The 24,293-nt window shown below is 35.5% G+C and overlaps 1 protein-coding gene across 2 annotated transcripts in view; it reads left to right on the forward strand.

The window, feature by feature from the left end:
- The window catches only part of Sp3 (Sp3 transcription factor), a 48,613-nt gene extending 26,416 nt beyond the window's left edge, over positions 1-22,197 (forward strand). For both annotated transcript variants that reach the window (XM_048345230.1, XM_048345231.1), the window contains exons 5-7: positions 10,094-10,286; positions 16,315-16,511; positions 20,475-22,197. In XM_048345230.1, coding sequence (XP_048201187.1) covers positions 10,094-10,286; positions 16,315-16,511; positions 20,475-20,791 — 707 coding nt within the window. In that variant the 3' untranslated portion in view covers positions 20,792-22,197. The remainder of the gene's footprint in view (positions 1-10,093; positions 10,287-16,314; positions 16,512-20,474) is intronic.
- Positions 22,198-24,293: the final 2,096 nt, after the last annotated feature.

Below are 24,293 nucleotides of genomic sequence, written 5' to 3' on the forward strand. Positions count from 1 at the left end.
GTGAGGCCATTTAACATTCAGTGTTAGTCATGAATGGCATATAGTATCTTATGTTATTTTGTTTTTGTGATGTCTGCTTTTTCCCTCCAACCTTATTTGCTGATCTGTTCGTCTAATAGCATTTATTATTTCCTGCTTGTTTCTTCCTTTTCTGTGTGTAGGATTTCTTTATACTGCAGTGCAGGGTTTAAGTAGTTACAAATTCCTTTTAGCTTTTGTTTGTCTTAGAAGGACTTTATTCTTCCTCAAATTATGAAGGATAGATTTTCTAAATATACGAATCTGGCTTGACAGTTGTATAAGGACTTGGAGTATGTCCTTAATTCTCTCCTTGCATCAAGTTTTTGTTAAGAAATCTCTTACTTCAGTATGCTTTTGTATGTGACTTCTCACTTCTACTTGTAGCTTTCCATGTTTTTTATTAAGTATATTTAATACTTAAACTATAATATATCTAGGGATTTTTAAGAAACATTTCCTATTTGTGTTTTGTAGCCTATACCCTTGATAACACTGTCTTTCTCAAGGTGGGAGGATTTTTTGCTCTTATTTTGTTGAGTATATTTTCCATGCCTTTAGCTTGTATTTCTTCTAATATCCACAATTTGTGGGTTTGGTGTTTTGGTAATGTTGCAGAAGGAGGGGAGAATTTTATTTTATTATTAGCACTGTTTTCTTTGGTTGAGTTCCTCTACTTTTATCTTTGACCCATGATATCATATTCTTTGTTTTTTTAAAACAAATGTTTGTTTTGGAATGCTTTTATACTTTGAGAAAATTTACAATACAATAAGGAACCCCTTGTATTCCTTATCCAACTTCCTTAAGGCTATCATCCTCTTACAGTCATACTACATTTGTGTGATGCTATATTGTCCATTAGTTCCAATTATAAGGCTGAGGTTTTACTTTGGTTATTGGGCTTCTCAGTTCTGAGATTTCTATTTAGATTCTTCCCTGCCCTCTCCCCCACCCAGGAATTCTAGATTTTTATTCAGTTCTTCCTTTATATGCTGCATTGTCTTCCTATAACATTCAGGTGTTTGTGTTCTCTCTGAATCCATTTATGTGCTTATACATATCCTCTAATTTTATTGATCATTCTTATGTCATTGTTCTTTTGAGTTCATTGTTTGAAGTTTCATGTGCTTCACTATTGTTCAAGTCCTTTATTTAAGTGAAATGACCAAATGTTGCATGAAATATGATACCTGTTTTCATATTACCTGTGCTCATACATTGAGGTTTATGCATGTGAATCCCATGCTATTGGTTGGGAGTTTTAATCACCTGTAGTCTTTTGGTTGAAATAGTTCCAATGTTCCAGAAGGATAAGGTGTTATTTTTTGCTACTGGACTAAAGAGTATGGCTCAGTAAATATGCATATGCCCAGGGCTCAAGATATTAGGCCTGATCCTCAGCACAGCCAAAATTGAAATCAACTTGATATTCTTTTGTAGAAAGTAGATTGCCTGATTCTATGTTGCTTCCCCTTTTTGTGTACTATGCTGTTAGCTGCAGGGAGTTTTACAGTTTGTAGGCTGGGCTGGCAGTTTTGCAATTGCTCATATGTCCTCTCCCAGCACAGCACCCTTTTTCTGCCCTCAGAAGCAAATGTCCAGGGCTCAAGGTGACCCCCAAATGCATCAGTATGGTGGGAAGGACTGAGCACTGAATTCTGTTTTGATTGGGGGTTAACTGAAGGGTTGTTTCATTCTGCCTACTTGTCTTACAGACAATGCTTACAGACCCCATGTAGCATTTCACTTCTGTTTTGGGAGGAAGAGGTTAATAAAGTTTCATGATTTAGGTCTGGACTGAGTCCTGGCTGTCAGCAAACACATGCTTAAGCTGTAATTTCCAGGCATGGGTCCCAGTATGTTCAGGCCCTGCTCTTCACCTCCTTGTGTGGGGAGGTAACTGGGTGCCATGTGATTCAGAGGGGAAAGGGCTTTGAACCCAGCCAAGCAATAAAGACAGGCAGTCAAGGAGGCTGGTTCTAGAGACCAGATTTTAAGCCAGCCACAGAGGCTTGGTACTTTGCTTCCATTCTAGATTCAGATGATGTTATTTATTTACTCTTGGCCATGGAGCACCTCTGTTGTACGCTGTACTGCTGGTGAAGTTCCTACAGCTTGAAATTTTCTGTGGGACCAGGTCAGCTTTTCCTTTTCCTCTCACATTGACTCTGGCAGGTGTCCTTAGACTCCCCAAGCCATGAGGGTTCCTTGTTTTCATGTCCCTATAGTATCTCAATCCTAAACTAATCTCAAGATGATGCCTTGGGTATTACCTTCTGAGACTAGGAAAGTGGCAGAATATCTTTATTCACTAAAGTTTCTTAGCCTTCCACATTGAAACACTGGATTTAAGGCTTTTGAGAGGCATAAGATTATCTTGTGTTTTTAGCTAATAGTCTCTCACCAAAACTGACTGTGTTTTACATTATGATGATGTCTTCAGCTTTTCTGGGGATGGGTTTGGAACTGATTGCTGACCTTGGTTTCTTGGTGGGTTTCTGCTGTACTGCTGTATTTATTGTGATTCCTGATGCTCTTTCTCTTCTCAGAGCGTAGTCTCTCCTGCGTTACCTGACTTTATTCATGGAATCAAAAAAGTGAATGCTTTTGATCTACCATCTTGCCCTGCCTCTTCCCAAAAGTCAGATTTAAATAAGCATATCCATTTTTTATACTACTAGTATGCATAATACGGACTGCTACTCAATATAAAGGTTAGTTTACAATATATTTGGTAGTCTTTATATGTGAAATCTACTTTTGTGGGCTAATTTAGGACATTTGCTGCCACTTTATTATGTTTCCTTTGTTAGTCAATTTTTATTCTCTGTATAACAAACTTTGTTTTGGAGTTTTCAGTCCTGTGATCACAGCCCTATTGCTTTGGATGAGGTAGCACATCATAATCATCAAAGTGCCTGTAGTGCATAGCTGATGACATCATGGGCGGGGAGGGGAAAAGAAAGAGAAAGAAGTGTTTGGGTCCCATAGTTTCTCTTCCAGGGAGTGCTTCAGTGACCTAAAAATTTCCCAATAGACCCCACTAAAAGGTATGTCTACCTCCCAGTAGTGCCACCCAAGGGAGCAGACTTCAATCACTTGGACTTTTGGAGGACATTTAAGGCCCAAACTATGTAGCACAGCAAAACTTTTGGAAAGAGCTGGTTGTTTACAAGAGTGAGGTTGCCTTCTTATATTCAATTTTGATGACGTATAGTTTCAAAAAATAAGCTGGGCACCAGTAGTGCATGTTTGAAGTCTTAGCTACTCAATGAGGATCACCATTTGAAGCCAGCCTGCCCAAGGAAAGTCTGAGATTCTTACCTCCAATTAACTACCAAAAAGCTTATTTCCAGCTCTATTTTGAGCTGTGGCTCAAGTGGTAAAGCAGTAGCCTTCAGAAAAAACACCCCCCCCCCCCAAATTCAGGGACAGCATCTGTGCCCTAAGTTCAAGCCCCAGGACTGGCACAAATTCATTGATTGAATGAATGAATGTTAAAAAAATAAACAAATGTGAAAATATTCCCACGCATGCATTTCATTACACAGCATAGTTAACATGAAAAGTTCTCAATCCTGTAATAATTGTCAGTTGTATTTAAGTCATTGTACGGTCTACTGAGTGTTTTTCTTTTACTGTTCTTATAAAGATGGTGTTCAGAGGAGTTACCATTACATAAGTCAGGTTATGAGTACATTCCTTTGCTTTCTCCCAGTTTTTCCCTCTCCACCTACAGATTGTATAGTTCATTTTCAACATTGTCTACTGAGCACCCCTGCATTTGTTCATACTCTCTCCCTCTATTTCTGTGCCTCTCCTTATCCCCCCCCAAAGATAAATGAACAAACAAGGCAAAAAGAAATGAAAATAAAAACAAAGAAAAATTATCTTGTTTCCATCTCTTGGGTTTCATTTCAATAAATATTGTTTTATGTTATCAGAAGCACATAGGCATTGCACCTTTGTGCCTGTTGTTAATTTTGTGAATCTCTCTCTCCAAAAAGCAAATGATGCCCAAAAGTAATATAAAATAAATAAATATGCTTAAGTGATAAAGTGAAATTTTGAGATTGTTTAAAGGTATGTCTTTCACAAAAGTTGGTAGGTGTTATAGGAAAACTGAATCAAGCATTCATATTGTAGCACTGAATCCTGTGCCTCCTGGGTTTTCCTAGGTGCTTTCCTCAAGAATCATCTACCTGTGGATATCAAGAGTTTACTACATTTGTCTTTTCATGCTCTTGGATCTACTGTAGGTAGTTTTCTTCTGATTTCATAGAAATAGCTCTTGTCAGGTCAAGACTGCCATTAATTCCCATGTTGTTAAATCCAAGAGTCATTTCTTTATTTTACTTACCAAGTATTTGACATGTTGTAGTCTAGAAGTGATACTCCCTCATTTGCTTCTGTACACCAGTTTTCTCCCTCACTAGCTATTCTTAATTTCCATGTTAACTTCAGAATGCCCCAGAGTTTCCTTCTGTCTACTCTGTGTTTCGTGTGAATTTCAGTACCGACTATATATGTTGATATTCAGATTTGTATTAGTACTCCAGTCTTCAACCTTGACTATAGACCCATGAACTACCTGATTAGCATCGTAGTATTTAACAGGCATGTCAATCTTACATATCCAAAAAAGTGCTATTTGGCACCCCTGCCCCACAGCTTTCTTGTTGGTAAAGACAAAAACCTTCAAGTATCATTATACGTTTGCTTCTGCCTTCAAAATACTTTGTGACTGTCTGATTCTACAACCTTTTCATCAACACCCTAGTTTTAAGCCACTGTTATTTTTAGTAGTCTCTTAAGTGTTCTTTTGCTTCCTCCCAACAGATGCTTTGTACAACATCCAGGGTGATCCTGGATTTATTTGAATAAAATGCAATGCAGATTATATTACTCCTCAGTGCATCCTTTCCTAGTTCCCTACAGAATATAATAAAAAGTTTTTAGTTGGGTGCTGGTAGCTCATGCCTACAATCCTAGTTACTCCAGAGGTTGAGATCTGAGGATTGTGGTTTGAAGCCAGCCCAGGCAGGAAAGTCTATGAGACACTCATCTCCAGTTAAAACCACTAGAAAGCCAGAAGTGGAGCTGTGGCTCAAAATGGTAGAGTGCTAGCTAACCTTGAACAAAATAGCCCTGGGACTGGCACAAGATCATCATCATCATCATCATCATCACCATCATCATCATCATCATCATCCTTATAATAGTCTAAGTAACAGTACACAATGGCTTATCCTTGCATGATCCTTCCCCTGCCCTGGCCCCCATTAAAAAACTTTTTTTAAATTGTAAAAGTGATGCACAGAGGAGTTACTGTTACTTAAATGTTCAGAGGCATTGTGCCTCTAAGAGTCTCCCCCTTTAGCCTCACTGTATGTGAATGCCTAGAGTCCTGGTATCATGTCCTATTATATTTTAGATCTAGCCTTCACATGTAAGAGAAAACATGCACTATTTTGTCTCTCTAAGCTTGGCTTACTTTACTTAACATATTTGTTCTAGGTTCATCCATTTCCCTGCAAATGATATAATATTCTAGTGACTGTAAAATTCCATTGTAAGTACCACTCATGTAGGTTATATGGGCTGTTTTCATAACTTGGCTATTGTGAATAGTATAGCAGTTGTCTTTATGGTGTCCTTGCTTGTGATGTTCTGACTAGAGGCCAAGAGTGGTATGGCTGGGGTATAGGGAAGAGCTTCAGAGTGGTTGTACTATATATTTCCACTGACAATGTAATAAGATTCCTTTTCCCCCCACATTCCCACCAGCATTGCTTCTAATTCTTGATGTTGGCCAATATAACTGGAGTGGGGTGGCATCTCAGAGTTGTTTGATTACATTTCCATTATGGCCAGTTGAGCATTTCCTCATGTATTTCTTGCCATTCTTACCTCTTCTGAAAAGCCTCTCTTTAGCTCCTTTGCCCATTCAGTGATTGGCTTATTAGTTTGGGAGGAATTAATTTCTTTTGCTCCTTGTATATTTTGGATAGTAGGCCCTTGTAGGATGTATTGCTGGTAAAGCTCTTCTCCCAATCTGTTGGCTGTCTTTCTTGTTTAGTAACTATGTCCTTTGCTCTGGGGAAACTTTATTTTGATGTAATCCCTTTTGTCTTTCTCCTGTCTGCTGTGCTCCTAGGACTCTTCAAAAAGTTTATGCCTATAAGTTCGAATGTTTCTCTTATTCCCTCTTGGAGTAATTTCAAAGTTTCAGGTCTGATGTAGAGGTCTTTGATCCACTTTTAGTTGATACTAGTGCATGGTGACAAACAGATCACGTTTTTAATTTTCTGCATATGGATACTAAGTTTTCCCAGCACCAATTATTAAAGAGGCTATCTTTTTTTTTTTTTTTTTTTTTTTTGGCCAGTCCTGGGGCTTGGACTCAGGGCCTGAGCACTGTCCCTGGCTTCCTTTTGCTCAAGGCTAGCACTCTGCCACTTGAGCCACAGCGCACTTCTGGCCGTTTTCTGTATATGTGGTGCTGGGGAATTGAACCCAGGGGCCTCATGTATATGAGGCAAGCACTCTTGCCACTAGGCCATATCCCCAGCCCAGAGGCTATCTTTTTTTCCACTGTTATATATTTGGCTCCTTTATATGATTTTATTTCTGGGTCTTTCTAATCTATTCTATTTATCTTCAGGTCTATTTTTACCAAGCTGTTTTTGTTATTATAGCTCTTACAGTAGAGCTTGAGGTCTGGGATGCTTGGCACTACCAGCATTGGTTTGCGTGTGTTTTTGGCTAGAATTGCTTTAGCTATTTGAGGTCTTCTGTCATTCCATATGAATTTTTGGATTGTTTTCTGTCTATAAAGAATGTCATTGGGATTTTGTTTTCTTTCTATAAAGAATGTCATTGGTATTTTGATGGGAATTGTGTTACATTTGTAGGTCACTTTGGGCACTATGGCCATTTTCACATTATTTTACCTGTTCATGAACATGGGAAGTCTTTCCATTTTTATGTTATATTCAGTTTCTTCCGATTTTTATAGTTTTTTCTATAAAGGTCTTTTGTTTCCTTGGTTGGATTTATTCTCAGATTTTTGTTGTTGTTGAGGCTATTGAACATGGATTTGTTTTCTTAATTTTTCTTTCTCTCTTTGCACATTGTTGGTATACAAAAGGCCGTTAATTTTTGTGGGTTAATTTTGTATCCTACTACTTTGCCAAAATCATTGATCATCTCCAAGAGACTGAGGGTGGAATCTTTTGAGTCCTTTAAACATAAAAAATCACATTGTCTGCAAATGTGAATGAATCCCTTGTATGCCTTTATCTTGCCTTATTGCTCTAGCTAGAACTTCCATAATTATACTGAAAAGGAGTGGAGAGAATGGACATCCTTGCCTTGTTTATGATTTTAGAGGAAATCGTTTTAGTTTCATGGTTTAGTATGATGTTCCTAGCCCCCGCCCCGTGTGTGAGTGTGTGTGTGTGTGTGTGTGTGTGTGTGTGTGTGAGTGTGTGTGTCTTGGATCATAACACTCTTCTTTTTTACAGTCATTCTACTCTTAATACATAGGCCTCCCTACTTTTTCCCTGAACATGCTAAGCATGCATCCAGCTTGTTTTTCTTTTTTGACTACATTTTCTCCTTCAGGTTAAATGTCACCACATTGGCAAAAACTATCTATGCATACTCTGGTAAAAATAGTAACAAGTCCTTTCCTTTTATTTCCCAAACACTTGAAATACTCTGTAATTACTTGTTTGTTTTCTCCCAATTAAAAAGTAAACCTAATAAAGGCATGACTTTTACTCTTAACTGCTTTCTTTGTAGAGTCTAGGATAATGACTGACACATGGTACCTACTTAACATGTTAGTTTGGAATACAAAATTATAATCCAACCTTTGCATTACAGACTATTTCTGATTAGATTTATTTTGTTTTTGGTGTCTTGTCCATGTGTAAATAGGAACTACAGATGAAGCCATAATAAATTGGCCATAAAATTTGTAAGTAATCTGTAGATTATCTCAAGATAATTTAGAATAACTTATCCTTACATTGAAGCATAATATTCAGAAAATGTGTGTAACATATGTGTAGCAGAAAAACGATTATCCAGACCAAGAAGTTGATTATTACCAGCAACCCAGAAATCTTTCTGTACCTTGTCATTACCCTTGGCAGAGGTAGGCCTTCAGTACTTTTCTGTCACCATAGAGTAGTCCTCTAGTTCCTCCTTTTAAAGACTTAATTTAACAGAATGGAAGGAAGGTAGAGCAATGCCTCATTGATCCCCTCCTACATGCATAGCCTCCCCTATTATCATATCAATTTGTTACACTTGATGAACCTATACTGACACTGACACATCATTATCTTCCAAAGCTCATACTCTTTAAGGTTCCCTCTTGATGATCCCCTCCCTTCTTCCTTTCCCCTCCCTCCCTCCCTTCCTCCTTCTCCCCTCCCTTCCTGGCAGAACAAGGGGAGTTGTTAGGCAGGAACTGTACTGCTTAATTCATACCTCTAGTCCTTTTCTTGGTAATTTCTATCTAATTGGATGGTATCACCATTCATCCTTCTGCCTAGGGAAGAATCCCATGTCTTTCTCCCTATATAGTTATTCTGATAAAATTTAAAGTAATTTTAAAGTGTTTGATAAAATTTGGGGGTAATGGGGCTGGGGATATGGCCTAGTGGCAAGAGTGCTTGCCTCATATACATGAAGCCCTAGGTTCAATTCCTAGCACCACATATATAGAAAACGGCCAGAAGTGGCATTGTGGCTCAAGTGATAGAGTGCTAGCCTTGAGGAAAAAAAAAAAAAAAGCCAGGGACAGTGCTCAGGCCCTGTGTTCAAGGCCCAGGACTGACAAAAAAAGGGGGGGGGGTGTATTTTTGGTGCTTATTCTTTGGGATACTAGAGTTTGAGTTCACAGGGCCTTACGCTAGCTAGGCAAGTGTTCCTGAACCACTTCTTCAGCCCTTCTTGCTTTTTGTTTTGAAGAGTCTCACTTTAGGCAGCCAACCTGGACTGCTGTCTCCTAATTATGCTTCACATGTAGCTGGAATGATAGGTACATACCACCATGTCTAGCTTTTTATTTGTTGAATAGGGTAGGGGAGTGTCTCATGAATTATTTTGCCTAGGTTTCCTGGAACTGTTACCCTCCCAATCTCTATCTCTGGTAATTAGGATCACAAGTCTAGCTTTCTTTGTTGTAAATTGTGGAGTTATTAGGTATATTTTATTTTTCTGAGTGCTAGAGATTTAACCCAAGGCCTCACATACCTTCTACCACCGACTATATCTCAGGCCTACACATTAGGTTGCATAAATTAAAGGAAAATTTGTGGGAATTTGTGTTTTACTGGGTTATATTTAGTGCTCATTCTAAATTGTTTTTTTTTTTAAGGTTTCTAGGGTGAGAAAACACTCAGTTGATTGGTTCTTAGTTCCACTTAAGAAATGATGTAGTATTTTTTGGTAAAGATGTTGGTGGAGAAATTGGTATAACTTGCCATACTCATACTTGTCATATCTTTATTCATTTTTATTTCCCAGTCTGGTTTACAATAAAACTCAAAAATATTGAATGTCATATGTTTCTGTATCCTTCTTGAGTAATGTAGACATTATAAGTATTTTAACAATAATTTACCTTAAAACTTCCGTTTGTAACAGTTTCAGGTTACTTCCCTATTCCTTTAGTTTCCTTTTGCATTCATGAAGTACAAATAAAATAGATGTAAATTGTGAGCAACTAAAGTTAAAGGCCTGAGAATTTCTTCCAGTCAGAATTGGTTATTGGACTTGACTAATTGGACATCTATTACTGAAGTTTGACTTATTGAGTCTTTTAAAATGTAAGCTCTCTTGATTAGTCAAAAGAATCCCCCCCTTTTGCTTAATCTTTTATTTAGAATGAAATCTAAACACTGCTTTTGAAAGGAATGAAACTATAATGATTATGTATACAATAATACAATACAATGACTTTATGTAAGTACTTGAGATTTAGATTTATGTTATCCTTCAGAACCAGTGGGCTGCTTCTCATCTCTTGTTTTGTTTTCTTTTGTTTTTTGTTTAGACATAAGGATCAAGGAAGAAGAACCTGATCCTGAAGAGTGGCAGCTCAGTGGTGATTCTACATTGAATACCAATGATCTTACACACTTAAGAGTACAAGTGGTAGATGAAGAAGGGGACCAACAACATCAAGAAGGAAAAAGACTTCGGAGGGTAGCTTGTACCTGTCCCAACTGTAAAGAAGGTGGTGGGAGGTATGCATACATAAACCATACTTTTCTAAGTTTTTTTGAAGAGGTACTATTCTAATATTTTAAAGTACTGCATGGCATGTTACTAATTATGAGAAATTATCCCTTTGTATGTAGGTATGTGTGTATGAGTGTGGCAGAATTTAGCAAACAAAATATTTGCAATTCTATTTTCAGATCTAAATGCCTTTTAAAATAAAATTAGTTTAAAATACAACATGGAATTATACAGGACCACTTTAAAATCAGCCTGTTTTGAAAATCAGCAATGTGTTTTATCTAAATAGAGATAAAAACTTCATTGGTAGACCCGAGAATAACAGTTAATACAAGTGTAAAGTTTATGGGAGAAAATCTTTAATGTTAAGGTTAAAAATAAAAAAGTGCCATTATATTATTGCAGTTTGTTTTTGAAAATACTGAGAAATAATGTGACAGGAATACACTCAAAATGATCAGTAATTGTGTTAAATGTGGGCGAATTGAGCTTACAAGACTGTTTTCTGAGGCCATAATTTTTTTAAACCATCACATCTATCTCAGTGTGGATTAAATAATTTTGCATAGTAATGTTGGCAATGAGAAGTAATAAAAGATTTGCTAGGCAAATATTGACAAAAAGAAAACTTGAATAGCAACGTTAATATCAGGCAAGGTAGGACTACAGTGGAAAGCATCAAATGGACAAATAGGGAAATATTATTTATTGTTGACCATAGGAAATTAACATCAAGACAATTTAATAGTTATAGTACCTTTCTGGAACACCTTTGAGTAAAATGAGAATTCTAAAGCCAGATTAACATGAAAGGCATTAATGCCCTCTTCTCATATACTTAAATATGTTAAGCAGCATAAGCATGATACACAGTTGATATACACAGTTGATAAGCATGATTATCTTACTACTTTTAAGTTTGTCTTATTCCATTTGCAATAATAGCTAATAACTGTTAACATTAGGAATTTATTGTGCTACAGAGTTAACACTTAGACACATAGATTGAGTCACAAGAGCACACAGTACTGAGATTTGGACTCAGTTACAGTAGAGTTTTAACCAAAATATTATACTAATTCCCAGTGGACCTGCTTTTGCATCTGTCTGATCCTTAAGATACTTGTAATTACTATAATCAGTTTTTTAAATTTACTGTAGGTGGGGCTGGGAATATGGCCTAGTGGCAAGAGTGCTTGCCTCGTATACATGAAGCCCTGGGTTCAATTCCCCAGCACCACATATACAGAAAATGGCCAGAAGTGGCACTGTGGCTCAAGTGGTAGAGTGCTAGCCTTGAGCAAAAAGAAGCCATGGACAGTGCTTAGGCCTTGAGTCCAAGCCCCTGGATTGGCAAAAAAAAGAAAAAAATTATTGTAGGTGTGGAAACTTGACTAGGCAATAGCTCTTCTGAAACTGAGTCATTTTAGAGGAGTTGTCAAGATAATTTATACAAGTCAAATGTAATAGAAAGCAAGAGCCTGGCCTTTTGTTTTACTTCTTCTTTAAACTAAAAACATTTTAAATGTATTTGTTAGAAATCTAATACCCCTAGAAATACAGTGATTATAGATAATTTTAAACACACCAAATTCCTACCCCATCTCAAGGTTGCTTCTATAACATTTTTGTGTATATCTTTCCAGGCATTATGTGTATTTTAAAGTAGAAGAGTCATCTTATTTTCACTATGACATCTCTCCTTGGTTTAAAAATTCTGTGATCATATTTCCAAGTCTATGTCATTTCTTTTGGCAGTATAATATTTATTGTGTATGGATATGTAATTATCTCCTTTTGTTGGGGAGTTCTTATTAAAATTCTCATATCTCCTTGCACATTTCTCTGCTTATCTATTTCTTCAATATTAGTTGGCAGACATGGAGTTGCTGGATTAAACGGAATTGTTTGCAGAAAGGTTATATTGCTTTCTGCTCTCGCCAGCAGTGTAGTAGAGGATCTGCTTTCCCATGTGCTGACCATCAGCCTATGGATTTTCATCATTTTTTCTTTTATCATTTTAAGCTTGATAGGCAAAAAAGGGGGGGTAGGGGGTCATACCTCAGTGTTCTTTAGTGTATTCTTTTCTTTTTTTTTTGGTTTTGCACTGTCCGTGAGTGTTCAAGAGTAGTACTCTACTACTTTCTTTGAGCCACAGCTCCATTTCTGGTTTTGGGCGTTAATTAAAGATAAAAGTCTCAAGGACTTTGCTGCCTGTGCTGGCTTTGAATTGTGTGATCCTCAGATTTCAGCCTCCTGAGTAGCTGTATTACAGGTGTGAACCACCAGCACCCTGCTGTTTAGTGTATTTTTAAATTACTTGGTAAGGTTCAACATAATTTTGGTATATTGTTTTATCATTTAAAATTTTTATTTCATTGTATGTTATTTGTGAATGTCAATTTCTTTGTTAATGTCTTATGTGCAGATTTTTCCCCCAATTTTATATTGTCTTCAATTTTATGTCAGTGGTATGCAAAATGTATTTTTATATCAGTAAAGATCACTTTTACAAACGTTTTTAACATAAACATTTTCCAGTTGTTCAGTTTTCCTTTTATCGTTTACCTGATTACTGTACTATTAAAAGTAATCTCTATTGGGAGCATACCTCAGTGATAGGTTTGATTCCCCGAAAGGAAAACTTAAAAACAAAAACATCAGATTCCCTGGGTATGATACATAGCATAGACATGTAATTTCAACACTTGAGAGGTAGAGATAGGATCCTTGAGATCAAAACCCATCTAAGTCACAGAAGAATCTGTGTCAAAAAGTTATTCCTATCCCAAGAATTATGAAAATACTGTTTTTTCTTTAGAACTTATCTTTAACAAATAGCTTATTCTAATAAAATTAGAATAATTCTAGTAAGTAATAGTTAAATAATAAATAAAGGAAAGAAGTTGGGGGGTATGGTACTGGGATTTGAAGTTTTGAGTCATGCGCTTGGTACACAAGTATTCTACTACTTGTGCCATGTCCCCAACCTTTTTTGCTTTCATTACTTTTTTTTAAAAATAAGATCTTGTTTTTTGCCTATGCCAACCTGAACCATGGATTCTCCTATTTATGCTTTCCGGGTGTCTGGGATGGCAAATGCGACTGTGCTCACCTTTTTGTTGGTTGACATAGGGTCTCTCAAACTTTTTCCCCAAACTGGCCTAGAACCATGATCCTCCTAATCTCAGCCTTCTAAGTAGCTAACATTACAGGTGTGAATCACTTTGGGTAAAATTAAGGTTCTTGACATAATATTATTTCTTAGAGCTCATTTGAACAATTATACAGCAGAGACAAATAAATCACAATTTTTGCAACTAATTTAGAAGCATTGACATATAGCAAATCAAAAACATTCCAGTATTAGGCAAAGATGGGGATAGATGACATTTAGATTTTTAAAAAAATATATTCTTGCCCTTTTTACTTTTAACCGTGTTCTTAACACACACATAGACAAGATAGTATTTCAGAGAACTAATTTTATTCATGTCTACAATACTCTTAACTTTTTAAGAATATGTTAAAGAAAACATTAAAAATTGTTTTCATTTAAGTCAATGTTTACTGAGCAGAAACAGCCTTCAGATTATACTGTAAAAGAACTAATTGTAAGAAAGTTAAAGAAATCTAAAGCCATTAAGTGTTACAACAGTAGGGTTTATGTGGATCAATCCATATTTTTAAAAATTACTTTAAAATCTGTTTTGTCAGCATTTTGTTTTATATTTTGTTCCTCCCATTCTAAGCAAAAGAGACTAGATTTGCTTGTCTTTTTTTCTCTACCCAGAATTTAGTTTTATTTATTATTTGTAACTTATTTTGTCATTCCTAAATTACTGGGGACAGGTTAGACACTCAGAAATAGAAACTTAAAATGATTAGTTTTTTTAGTTTATATAATAGGCATTAGTGGTGTAATGATTTGTTAAATCAAGAAGAAAACATGATTAAATATTTTATCTGAAGGTTTTTGAGAAATTGGCTTTAGTTTCTTAGCATATCTAGATCTTACCTTGAATTGGATTTTCTTAAGTAGATGTTCTTTATATAGTATTTGTGTAAAAACCCTATTTGTGTTTTTCTTTGCTCATTTTCAATGAATATTTCTCACTGCCACCACCCTCATTTTTGTTTGCATAATTAAAGACCTTTCTCTAGGAATTTCTTGGTCCTTTGAGGACACAGATTTGTGATCTGTTGCTATTAATTTGTTATAGTCATATGCTTGGTCTAATTTTGCTAGGGTTTATTGTATAGTAGTAGCACTTCTGAGTTTAAGAAAGCACATTGATTCACCTGTTGGTGCTAACCTTAGAGGAGAGGCAAGAAATTAATGAGCTTATGAGTGAACAGAATTGGGTTTCTTGTGAAATTGCTATGGTGAACACAATATGTAAAATTGATTTGTGCACCTATAGCCACAAATACTGCTCTTTTCTTGAGACTGTTCAAGACTAAAGAAAAATTTTAGAAGCTGAATCCAATGAAAACAAGACTTTGGCATTACAAGTGAGCCAGAAATACCTGTTTTACTCAACTTAGCTCTTTGAAGAGACGTATAGAAATTGGGGGTGGACTGGCGCAGAAATTAGTGAATTGTGTTAGATTATGACATCCTTGCCCTTGAGACAACAGCATGACTCCTCCTTGTCTTTACTTATGCTATTCCTCTGCCTGGAATGCCTTCCCTCCTTTCTATCTAAATTCTACCCACCTCCTCCACGAAGCCTTCTCTAACTACTGGAGTCCACATTGATGTCTCCCTGTTCAGAACACCTATGGCATCTAACAGCCAGCACTGCACCGTTTAGCACTGTTTGTCCTATGGCAATTTCACATGCTACTGAGTGTGAGTACATTGAAATATAAATGTGGGGGAATATGCATTTTTAGTAAAAATTGGAAAACGATAGGTGTATTATACAGAAAGATTTGGAGGCTATGGAAGGTTTACAGGCTCCATCTTGACTGTGAGATTGGGGGTGGAAGACATTTGGGGAGGGGGTTAGATAACATAAGAAACATTGTAAATACATGCAATGTGATTTTGTAATTGTGTTAAATGCCATGTTTTAAAAAAAACTTTTAAATCAGTAAACTAATTTTTATTTTTTAAAGAAACAGTGCTTTGGGGAAATAAAGAAGTTGACTGAAAAATAATGCTTTTAAAAAAGTATATAATTTTCAAATATCACTTTGGGAATAAAAGACATTTTCTTCTTGCCTAGGCTAAGATGCCTTTTTGTTCACTCATCTAAGCATGTCTCAAATTCTTCTCTGTATCAAACTTAAATGCAGTGTCAAATTTTGCAATGTGGAAAAAGTGATGTTTTGTTATATCTCTCTGTGCAAAATTCTGGATATATTTGTAAGATTTACAGGTGTATTTTAACTGTAAAGATAATGTAAAAATCATTTTGATTTATATTTGTTTTCGTAGAATGCTGAGATTAAGATCATATAATTAGATTGAAAAAGTGAAGTCTCCCAATTCAGTGTATATTCAGGATGTAACTATTTAAATATTCTAGTAAATATGCTTACATCATGTTAAAATCTGTTTAAGCTGCTGGCCTATCTTAATTGTACCTGCAGATAGCAATATATATGTGTATATGTATGAATATATGCATATATATATCCCCTTTGGTTTCTATATTTTAAAATTATTTGACATTATGACTTTGAATAAAGACTTGTACTACTATTAATTTAAATTGAATTGATTCTATACATAGTATTTTGTGAATGGTTCTGATAGTATACATCTTTTTGTTTCAAATGTCCTTTCAATTATATAATTCTTTGGCATATTTATAGCTGGGCAGCAATAATTAATTCTGGAGTAAAATTAATTCTAAGATAAAACTTAAATGCTTGAAATATGTAAATTTTCTTATAAATAGACTTAAAATGACTTTGATTTCTGATGGACCTCATGGTGATATCTTGTGTTTGAAACTAGTGAGGACATATAAGTAATGTCCATTTGAATACTTATGTGTATATTCTTTGTGTGTTTTTTAGAGGTACCAATCTTGGGAAAAAGAAGCAACATATTTGTCACATACCAGGATGTGGTAAAGTCTATGGAAAAACCTCACATCTGAGAGCGCATCTGCGTTGGCATTCTGGAGAGCGCCCTTTTATATGTAACTGGATGTTCTGTGGTAAAAGATTTACTCGAAGTGATGAATTGCAGAGGCACCGAAGAACCCATACAGGTTGCTAACACTTTTATGTTTGATTTGTTGTCTTATATTTATATTTTTTGGTGGGTGCTAGAGATTGAATTTGGGGCCGTATATGTATGTATGTGTTTGTCTCCATCTGCATGTGTCTTTGTGTACATACATACATATATCAAGCATATATTGTGCCACTGAACTACATACACCCTGACCTCTGTAAAAGTTGCTTTTAATAGGGAATGGAGGCATGACTCAGTTGCTAGAGCATTAGCCAATGAACGAAAGCAGGTACCAAGTTTGAGTTCCAGTCTCAGACCAAAAACAAAATTGCTTTTAATAGATAAACTTGAACAATAGGGCTGTAGAAGGTGCCCTGAATTTTTTTTCATGCCTCATTGAAATTTTAAAATATGACTTAATGACACCAAATTATTGCTTTTGGTAATATTAGTTTAAAAATAATTCCAAAGACTAATAAGCAAATGTGGATTATCTTATAGAAGCTTCATTTTTATGCAGACTTTGATCAGCTTTTGATGATACTGTAGGGGATCTTAAGTTACAGCTATACTATTTATTTTGTTTAAATTGTTTTCACATTAATTCATCCTACTTTTTTCTGCCATAACCCTGAAACAAAGCATAATCCTGATAAATTTTTGGCATTTTATCTTTTCTATTGTATCTGTAAGGTAAAGGAAAGACATTTCATGGAAGCATTGTTGTTAACCTTTTAATTTCATTATTTTACCCAGTGTTATGATTATATGAGATGGATACAGTACTGACCCAAACTGATTCTAACTTAATATAATATGAATATGGTTTTCTCCTTCTACCATATAAAAGTGATGAAAGTGCTCATAAGTCTTTGCTCAACATCGAAGAAGCACTTGCATGATGAAATGGAGAACAAAATGGATTTTGAAGTTTTCCATATCTGTATTTTAGTTCAAGTTCTGTACTAGATTAACCAAATAAACTATCTGACACTGTTTCATACCTCTTATTTTGACTTTAAATATTACATGATCTATTTTGTAGAGTATGGAACAGTACTAGGTGCTCTACTAGTTTTAGTTCTTCCCATTATTTCATCAAGTGGCTAGGCACATGAGATTAACTTGTACAAAACTACAACAAACAATATGAAACTAGATAATAAAAGATTTTGTGTTACAAATTATGTCGTACAAAATGTACTTTCATTTAGATTCAGGAGGAGATAATTATTGCTTGGACTGCTAAGGCATCTTGGGTAGTGAACTGGAACATAGACTTCACTTGGCCCTTTTACAGTTCTCCTCAGTACAGTTTGATCAGTAGGATATTAAAAAGGAATAATAGCATGAGCACCTGTAATCCTATCTTCTCCGGTGGCTGAGGTTTGAAGATCACAATTTGAAGCCAGACTGAGCAGACACATCAAAGAGATTCCCATCTCCAGTTAACCAGCAAAATACCAGAAGAGGCATAGTTCTAGTGGTAGAGTATCAGCTGTGAGCTTTGGAAAAGGCTGAATAAGAGTTCAGGCACTGAATTCAAACCCAGGTTCGCGCCCCCCCCTCCCCCCCCCCCCCGGTTCTCCTAAAGGAATCTGTAAATGGGAGAAAAAGTCTCTAGTCAAATAATTATGAGTTATTCGATAAACCCCAAATGAGTACTGGATTAAAGGAGGTACCTATGAACAGCATTTCTTAGGGCTTTCACATTGAATGCATACATCTTTAGGTCAAGAATAGAAGCATTCCCAATTTTATTTCATCATGGTGTCATTTTTTTATTGAGCATTGGTTAAAACTGATGTTCCCAAAGAAAGTGGAATGGTATGTTGATATAATTGGGAGACCATTTTGTGATGGCAGTGACATGAGCAAAAAGGGAGATATACATAAGTAGGACTCAGGCATATTATAGAGATCCTTGTAAATTAGGCCCAGGAACCTCAGAACTGTTGGTAATCTATAAGCTAGCCTTAGATTCTCATATCATTTGGTACAGAGGCAAAATCTTGTAATAAAGTTGTATGTTTTAGGAAGATGTGTCTGGCATTGATTGATTGATTGGAGAGGGTGAAGAAAGTAGGATGTCATTGGTTCAGGTAGGAAGTCTTACTCAAACCTTCCTAGAGTAAAGAGAAAACTTTGGTTAAAAAAAAAAAGCAAAACCAACAAACCACATTTATTGGGTTTAAGTTGGCCTTTGCCTTCACTTTCAATAATACTCTTGGATAGTAGGTCTTAGACAAACTAAAGTTCAATCTCATTTTTAAACAAACATTCTAAGGGCTCTGGCTCAGGTGGAAGAGCATTTGCCTACCAGGCACGTTGCTACCTACTTGAAGTTTTTCAAACCTGTGAATTCAGGTAACAATGGAAGAGTAGGTAAAAACAAAGACATGCTCAAGAGGTTTAATAAGATTAGTTCCAAGAATAGTGGAGATGGCTGGCATCCTGATTTCAGCTAATTAACCAAGTCTAGTATTCATTTTGGTTATCAGATCATTAACATGCCTAATTTTATATTGTTGGAACTAATCTTACAGAATCTCTTGAGCTTGTCTTTACTTCAATCTATAAATCTGTTACTAGAATTTATATTTGAGAGTTAATGGTTTAATATTATGAACATGGCATATTAACATCTATATGCGCTTTTACTTGGGCTTTAAAGAGGTGTTACAGGCTGAGTGCTGATGGCTTTTGCCTGTAATTCTAGCTACTAAGGAGACTGAGATCTTAGAATCATGGTTCAGAGCCAGCCTAGACAGAAAACCATGAGACTCTTAACTCCAGTTAGCCACCCAAAAAAAGCTGCATATGAAGCTGTGGCTCCACGTGGTAGAACCCTAGCTTTGAGTGGAAAACCTAAGAGACAGTACCAGTACCCAGGCTTTGAGTTAAAACCCAGGTACTGGATGGAAGGACAGAGGGAGGAAAGGAGATGGATGGATGGATGGATGGATGGATGGATGGATGGATTACAGATGGTTTTTATCTTGAATCTTTTTTAAGCAGACAGAGCAAGTTTCTTTTAAAGTGAAATTGCTTGGAACTGCACCTTCTCTTGATGGCCGAGAAGGCCGAGGAGTGTTCTCTGAGGGTAGTTTTTATAGTACAGGGCTCCCCCATATCTCTTCTTCCTTGAATTTTGTGCTGACTGATGGTTTGTGCATGCTCCACCCCAGATCTTCATTGGTAGAACAGATATCCTGGCCATTATGGGAAGTGTTTGAGCAGGAGTCCTAACTGGTATCTTTTTTTTTTGTTTGTTTGTTTTTTTTTTGGCCAGTCCTGGGGCTTGGACTCAGGGCCTGAGCACTGTCCCTGGCTTCCTTTTGCTCAAGGCTAGCACTCTGCCACATGAGCCACAGCGCCACTTCTGGCCATTTTCTGTATATGTGGGTGCTGGGGAATCGAACCCAGGGCCTCATGTATATGAGGCAGGCACTCTTGCCACTAGGCCATATCCCCAGCCCCTAACTGGTATCTTTTAATGGAGGTTTTAGACTAAACTTAGCATGAAGTCTTCTTTGGATATTAGTATTTCATAGTGTATGTCTAAGGATTTTTTTTTCATCAAAAAGTAAAAGTGAGATGTTTTGAAGAAAACTATTCTGTAAGAGAAAACTTGAAGGAGCAGCTCATGAAATAAACAGTTTTAAATTTTGTAGGCCCCCGAGCCTCAGTTGTTAGTGTTGGCTTGCTTTCTTTTTTCAGAATTATGCTTGTTCTATTCAAGTTGAATTATTTTTGAATTATTTTTTATTTTGCCAGTCCTGGGGCTTGGGACTCAGGGCCTGAGCATTGCCCCTGGCTTCTTTTTCCTCAAGGTAGCACTCTACCTTTTGAGCCACTTCTGGCTTTTTTGTTTGTTTGTAGTGCTGAAGAATCGAACCCAGGGCTTCATGCATGCTAGGCAAGTACTCTATTGCTAAGCCACATTCCCATCCCAAAGTTGAAATTTTAAAACTAAATGGTTTAATTTTTTTAACAGGTGAGAAGAAATTTGTTTGTCCAGAATGTTCAAAACGCTTTATGAGAAGTGACCACCTTGCCAAACATATTAAAACACATCAGAATAAAAAAGTTATTCATTCTAGCAGTACAGTGCTGGCATCTGTGGAAGCTGGAAGAGATGATACTTTGATTACTACAGGAGGAACAACACTTATCCTTGCAAATATTCAACAAGGTTCTGTTTCAGGGATAGGAACTGTTAATACTTCTGCCACCAGCAATCAAGATATCCTTACCAACACTGAAATACCTTTACAACTTGTCACAGTTTCTGGAAATGAGACAATGGAGTAAATATTACACAAATACTTATTCATTGTGGTTATTTTTATACAGTAGTGAAAAGAATATTGTTCCTAAGTTCTTAGATATCTTTTTATTGATGTGCAAAAATTTTTGGATTGACAGTAACTTGGTTATACATGACACTGAAATGCCTTACTTTGTATGATATTCCATAGTATATTAAAAATGGTAAAATTGCATGGGTTTTGTAGGTACTTTTGGAATCTAGAAGAAATGAAATTTTACCAAGTTATATAAAGAGAAAATTGAATTTAACAATGCGAATGGTAGTCTAACCAAATGCATCAATCCTGTGTGGTTTAGTGTAAAAATGAGAACATGTTGGTATTTATCTATTGTAAGATAAAAAGTTGATGGGTGAAAGAAATCATGTTATGATAAAAAATTTTTTGTAATTTTCTTGATGACTGGAATTTTTATTATGCATAACTGACAAATCAAGTTTCCAAGCAAATGTTACATAGTGTAGGCTTTACTTAGCTTATCAATTTGTCATTTTGAAGCTAATTATTTTAATTAGGTTAACTATGTACAATATTTTAAGCATTACTCTTGTAAGATTTTGAAAACTACATTTTAACATGGAACTCTAGGGATAGTCACCTTTTAAATCCTGTTGAAAAGCCATGTTTAAGAATTAATTTGCCAAAATAATGTCTTGTTAATATTCTTTCAATAATGAAGTTGGGCAATATAACCAATGTTTAAAAAAGTTTCAAATGTATAGGTTGAGGCATTTGGGTTGTAAGAAAATGTTATAGTGAATTATCCCTTTTCTTGAATATTGGAGGACCAAAAATGAGGTGTATTGCGTCTTAGCAGTGATTTTTATCCAATCTTGTTTCCAAAAACCATGTCTGCCAGGGCCTTAAAAGCCATCATGTAAATTACCAGTGAAGTATAACATATGCAACACATAACAAAATCACTTCCATAGTGACGATACTCCAAACATATGGATATTAGTCATAGAAAAGTAGAGGTTTTATGATATTTTTTTAAGCCTTTTTTTTTGTCTAGGTAGTCAGTCTGCACTTAAATATCAACCATTTTCCTTTTTTTGCTTGTTCCTTAAAATTTATATGTATCCAATACATTTAATTGAGAAAGGTATGTTTTTTATTACGCTATATTTTCTTTTTATTTTTTAATTATTGTTTATATTTTCAATTAAAAGTGTACAAAATAAAGTTACATTGCTGGTCTTGTAAGAGCTATACAATTTTCCTAAATGTATACCTATAACTGCAGCAGTTCACCTATTTCAGAAATTTGGAATTCTGTTCATTTGTTATCTTTAAGACCACCTCAAATTTAAAGGCTACCTTATTGTACGTTTAAAGTGTATTATAACAGTGTGGTAGTTAATAAAACACTATTTTTTTTTCTTTTGAGTTTGTTGTATTCCTATGTATTTATGGTATTGCAATGATATGGGCAAGAAAATCTGGTGTCATTTTCTTTAACTTACAGCCTTTTCAGATTCTTGATTTCAGACACTAAAATTTTAAGCAAGTCTATTTAAAATGAGATGTATTAGAGGTACTGGAAGTTTTAGTTTTTCACCTAAGAATGAATTTACTAAATGTAACTTAAAAAAAAACCTCTTAATTCCTTAGCTTATATTGATTCATATCCATTTTTATCAATACCATATAACAAACATTATTGCTTTTTCTCTTAAAGTACCGCAAAGCATTTTGATTGATCATAAACCTGAATTTACGTAAGTACTCCTAAGAATCTTAAGATAAGCTTTGGTAAACATGGCAGGCAGGAATATGTATGATATCTGTCTCATGATGAAGGCTGGGTAGGAGGGAGGAGAAAAATAGCAAGATATTATTTTTCCATATATGTAGTAGTTTTGCATTGTCTGTTAGCAGTACCAATTAGTACATGCATATGTCTACTCCATATGTACCTGTAAACAGGAAGTTTTCTAAATGTAATACTTTAACTTTATTGTGTAGAAGTAAATGTATTTCTTGGAATTATAGAAATGGATTTGTGGAATGTATTATTTTGAAGTTACAAGGATTATGATTTGAATCTTCAGATTCCTTTAGGTAATTCTTAGAATATTTTTTAAATTTAAGATTGCAAAAAGAATTACATGAGGTTGTTAATTTATAACAAAATATTCATTCTTTTAGAGTAATAAGACTGTTTTAAGTAATATTGAAAAGTTACCCTTTGATCCCAGAATTTACAAACATAGTTTAGAGGATGCAATGAAATTAACTTTTTAGATTCTGTGAATATATTAGAGAATATATTCTACTCAGAATATGTTAGTGAATGTTGGGTTGTTTACTTAAGTTTGAAATGTTAAACTTTAAGTCTAAGCTGTTTTAAATATTTCTATCCATATGTTGTTAATGGTTGATATTTTCCAGTAATGTAATATTTGAAAAATTACTCTGGTCAGTTTTTTCCTAGTAATGAAATCTGTATAGGTGTGTATGAATGCAGTATTTCTCATTATACACCATTTAATAGTTTTGTCAGTTTGTTTTTGTTATGGCTAGAGTTACTCCATTGCCAATAATATTCATATGCAGGTAATTACTATTTCATCAAGTAGAGACCATCAAGGAAAATGTCACTTGTGGCTCATGCCTGTAATCCTAGCTACTCAGGAGGCTGAGATCAGAGGATGGTTCAAAGCCAGCCAAGGCAGGAAAAGCTGTAAGACTCATCTCAAGTTAATCACCAGAAATTCAGAAGTGGCACTGGGGCTCAAAGTGGTAGAGTGCTAGCCTTGAACAAAAAGAGCTAAGAACAGTGCCCTGGCCCAGAGTTCAAGACCCAAATGAACAATTTGTCTTATATAGATATATACTTAATGACTTATGAAAAGTGATTCAGTTGCCAAGAAACACAAAATAAACCTTAAAAAAAAAGATATACCTATTGCCAAGCCAGATGCCTTCTAAATAACTGGCCTTGAGGATAGTGAAAATACTTAATACATTTTAAAATGCAGGTACAATAACTAAATGAATGACAAACACTGTGAAAACCCTATGTGCTGTTCAAAAAATGCTGAGAGGCATTTTTAAAGTTTAGGTATTTGGCACACACTTGCAATCTCAACCAATAGCTAAGCACAGTGGTATACATGAGTTGGCCCAGCTAGGTGGAAAGCAAAAATAAGAGTCCCAGTCCAGGCTGGACCAAGCAAAAACACGAGAAAAACCTTATTTGGAAATAAAAAATGAGGGATGTGGTGAAGTGGTAGAGCACTTGCCTACCAAGGGTCAGACCTCAGTACTTTAAAAAAGTTCAAACAGATAACCAGCTTTTCCTTCTCTAGAATTGTGTGTATGTGTATCACCCTCTTAGGTTCTGATAAGCCTACCTTTAACCTCGCCACTTTGAATGAGCACTAAGTCTTGTGTGACTGAGCATAAAACATAATTAGTTTATTTGATACTTTAGTGAAATTTATTGTTGAAGACAATGATTCTTGCCTTATTAAGATTGG

Source organism: Perognathus longimembris, chromosome 4, assembly GCF_023159225.1.
Source record: "Perognathus longimembris pacificus isolate PPM17 chromosome 4, ASM2315922v1, whole genome shotgun sequence".
Taxonomy (NCBI): domain Eukaryota; kingdom Metazoa; phylum Chordata; class Mammalia; order Rodentia; family Heteromyidae; genus Perognathus; species Perognathus longimembris.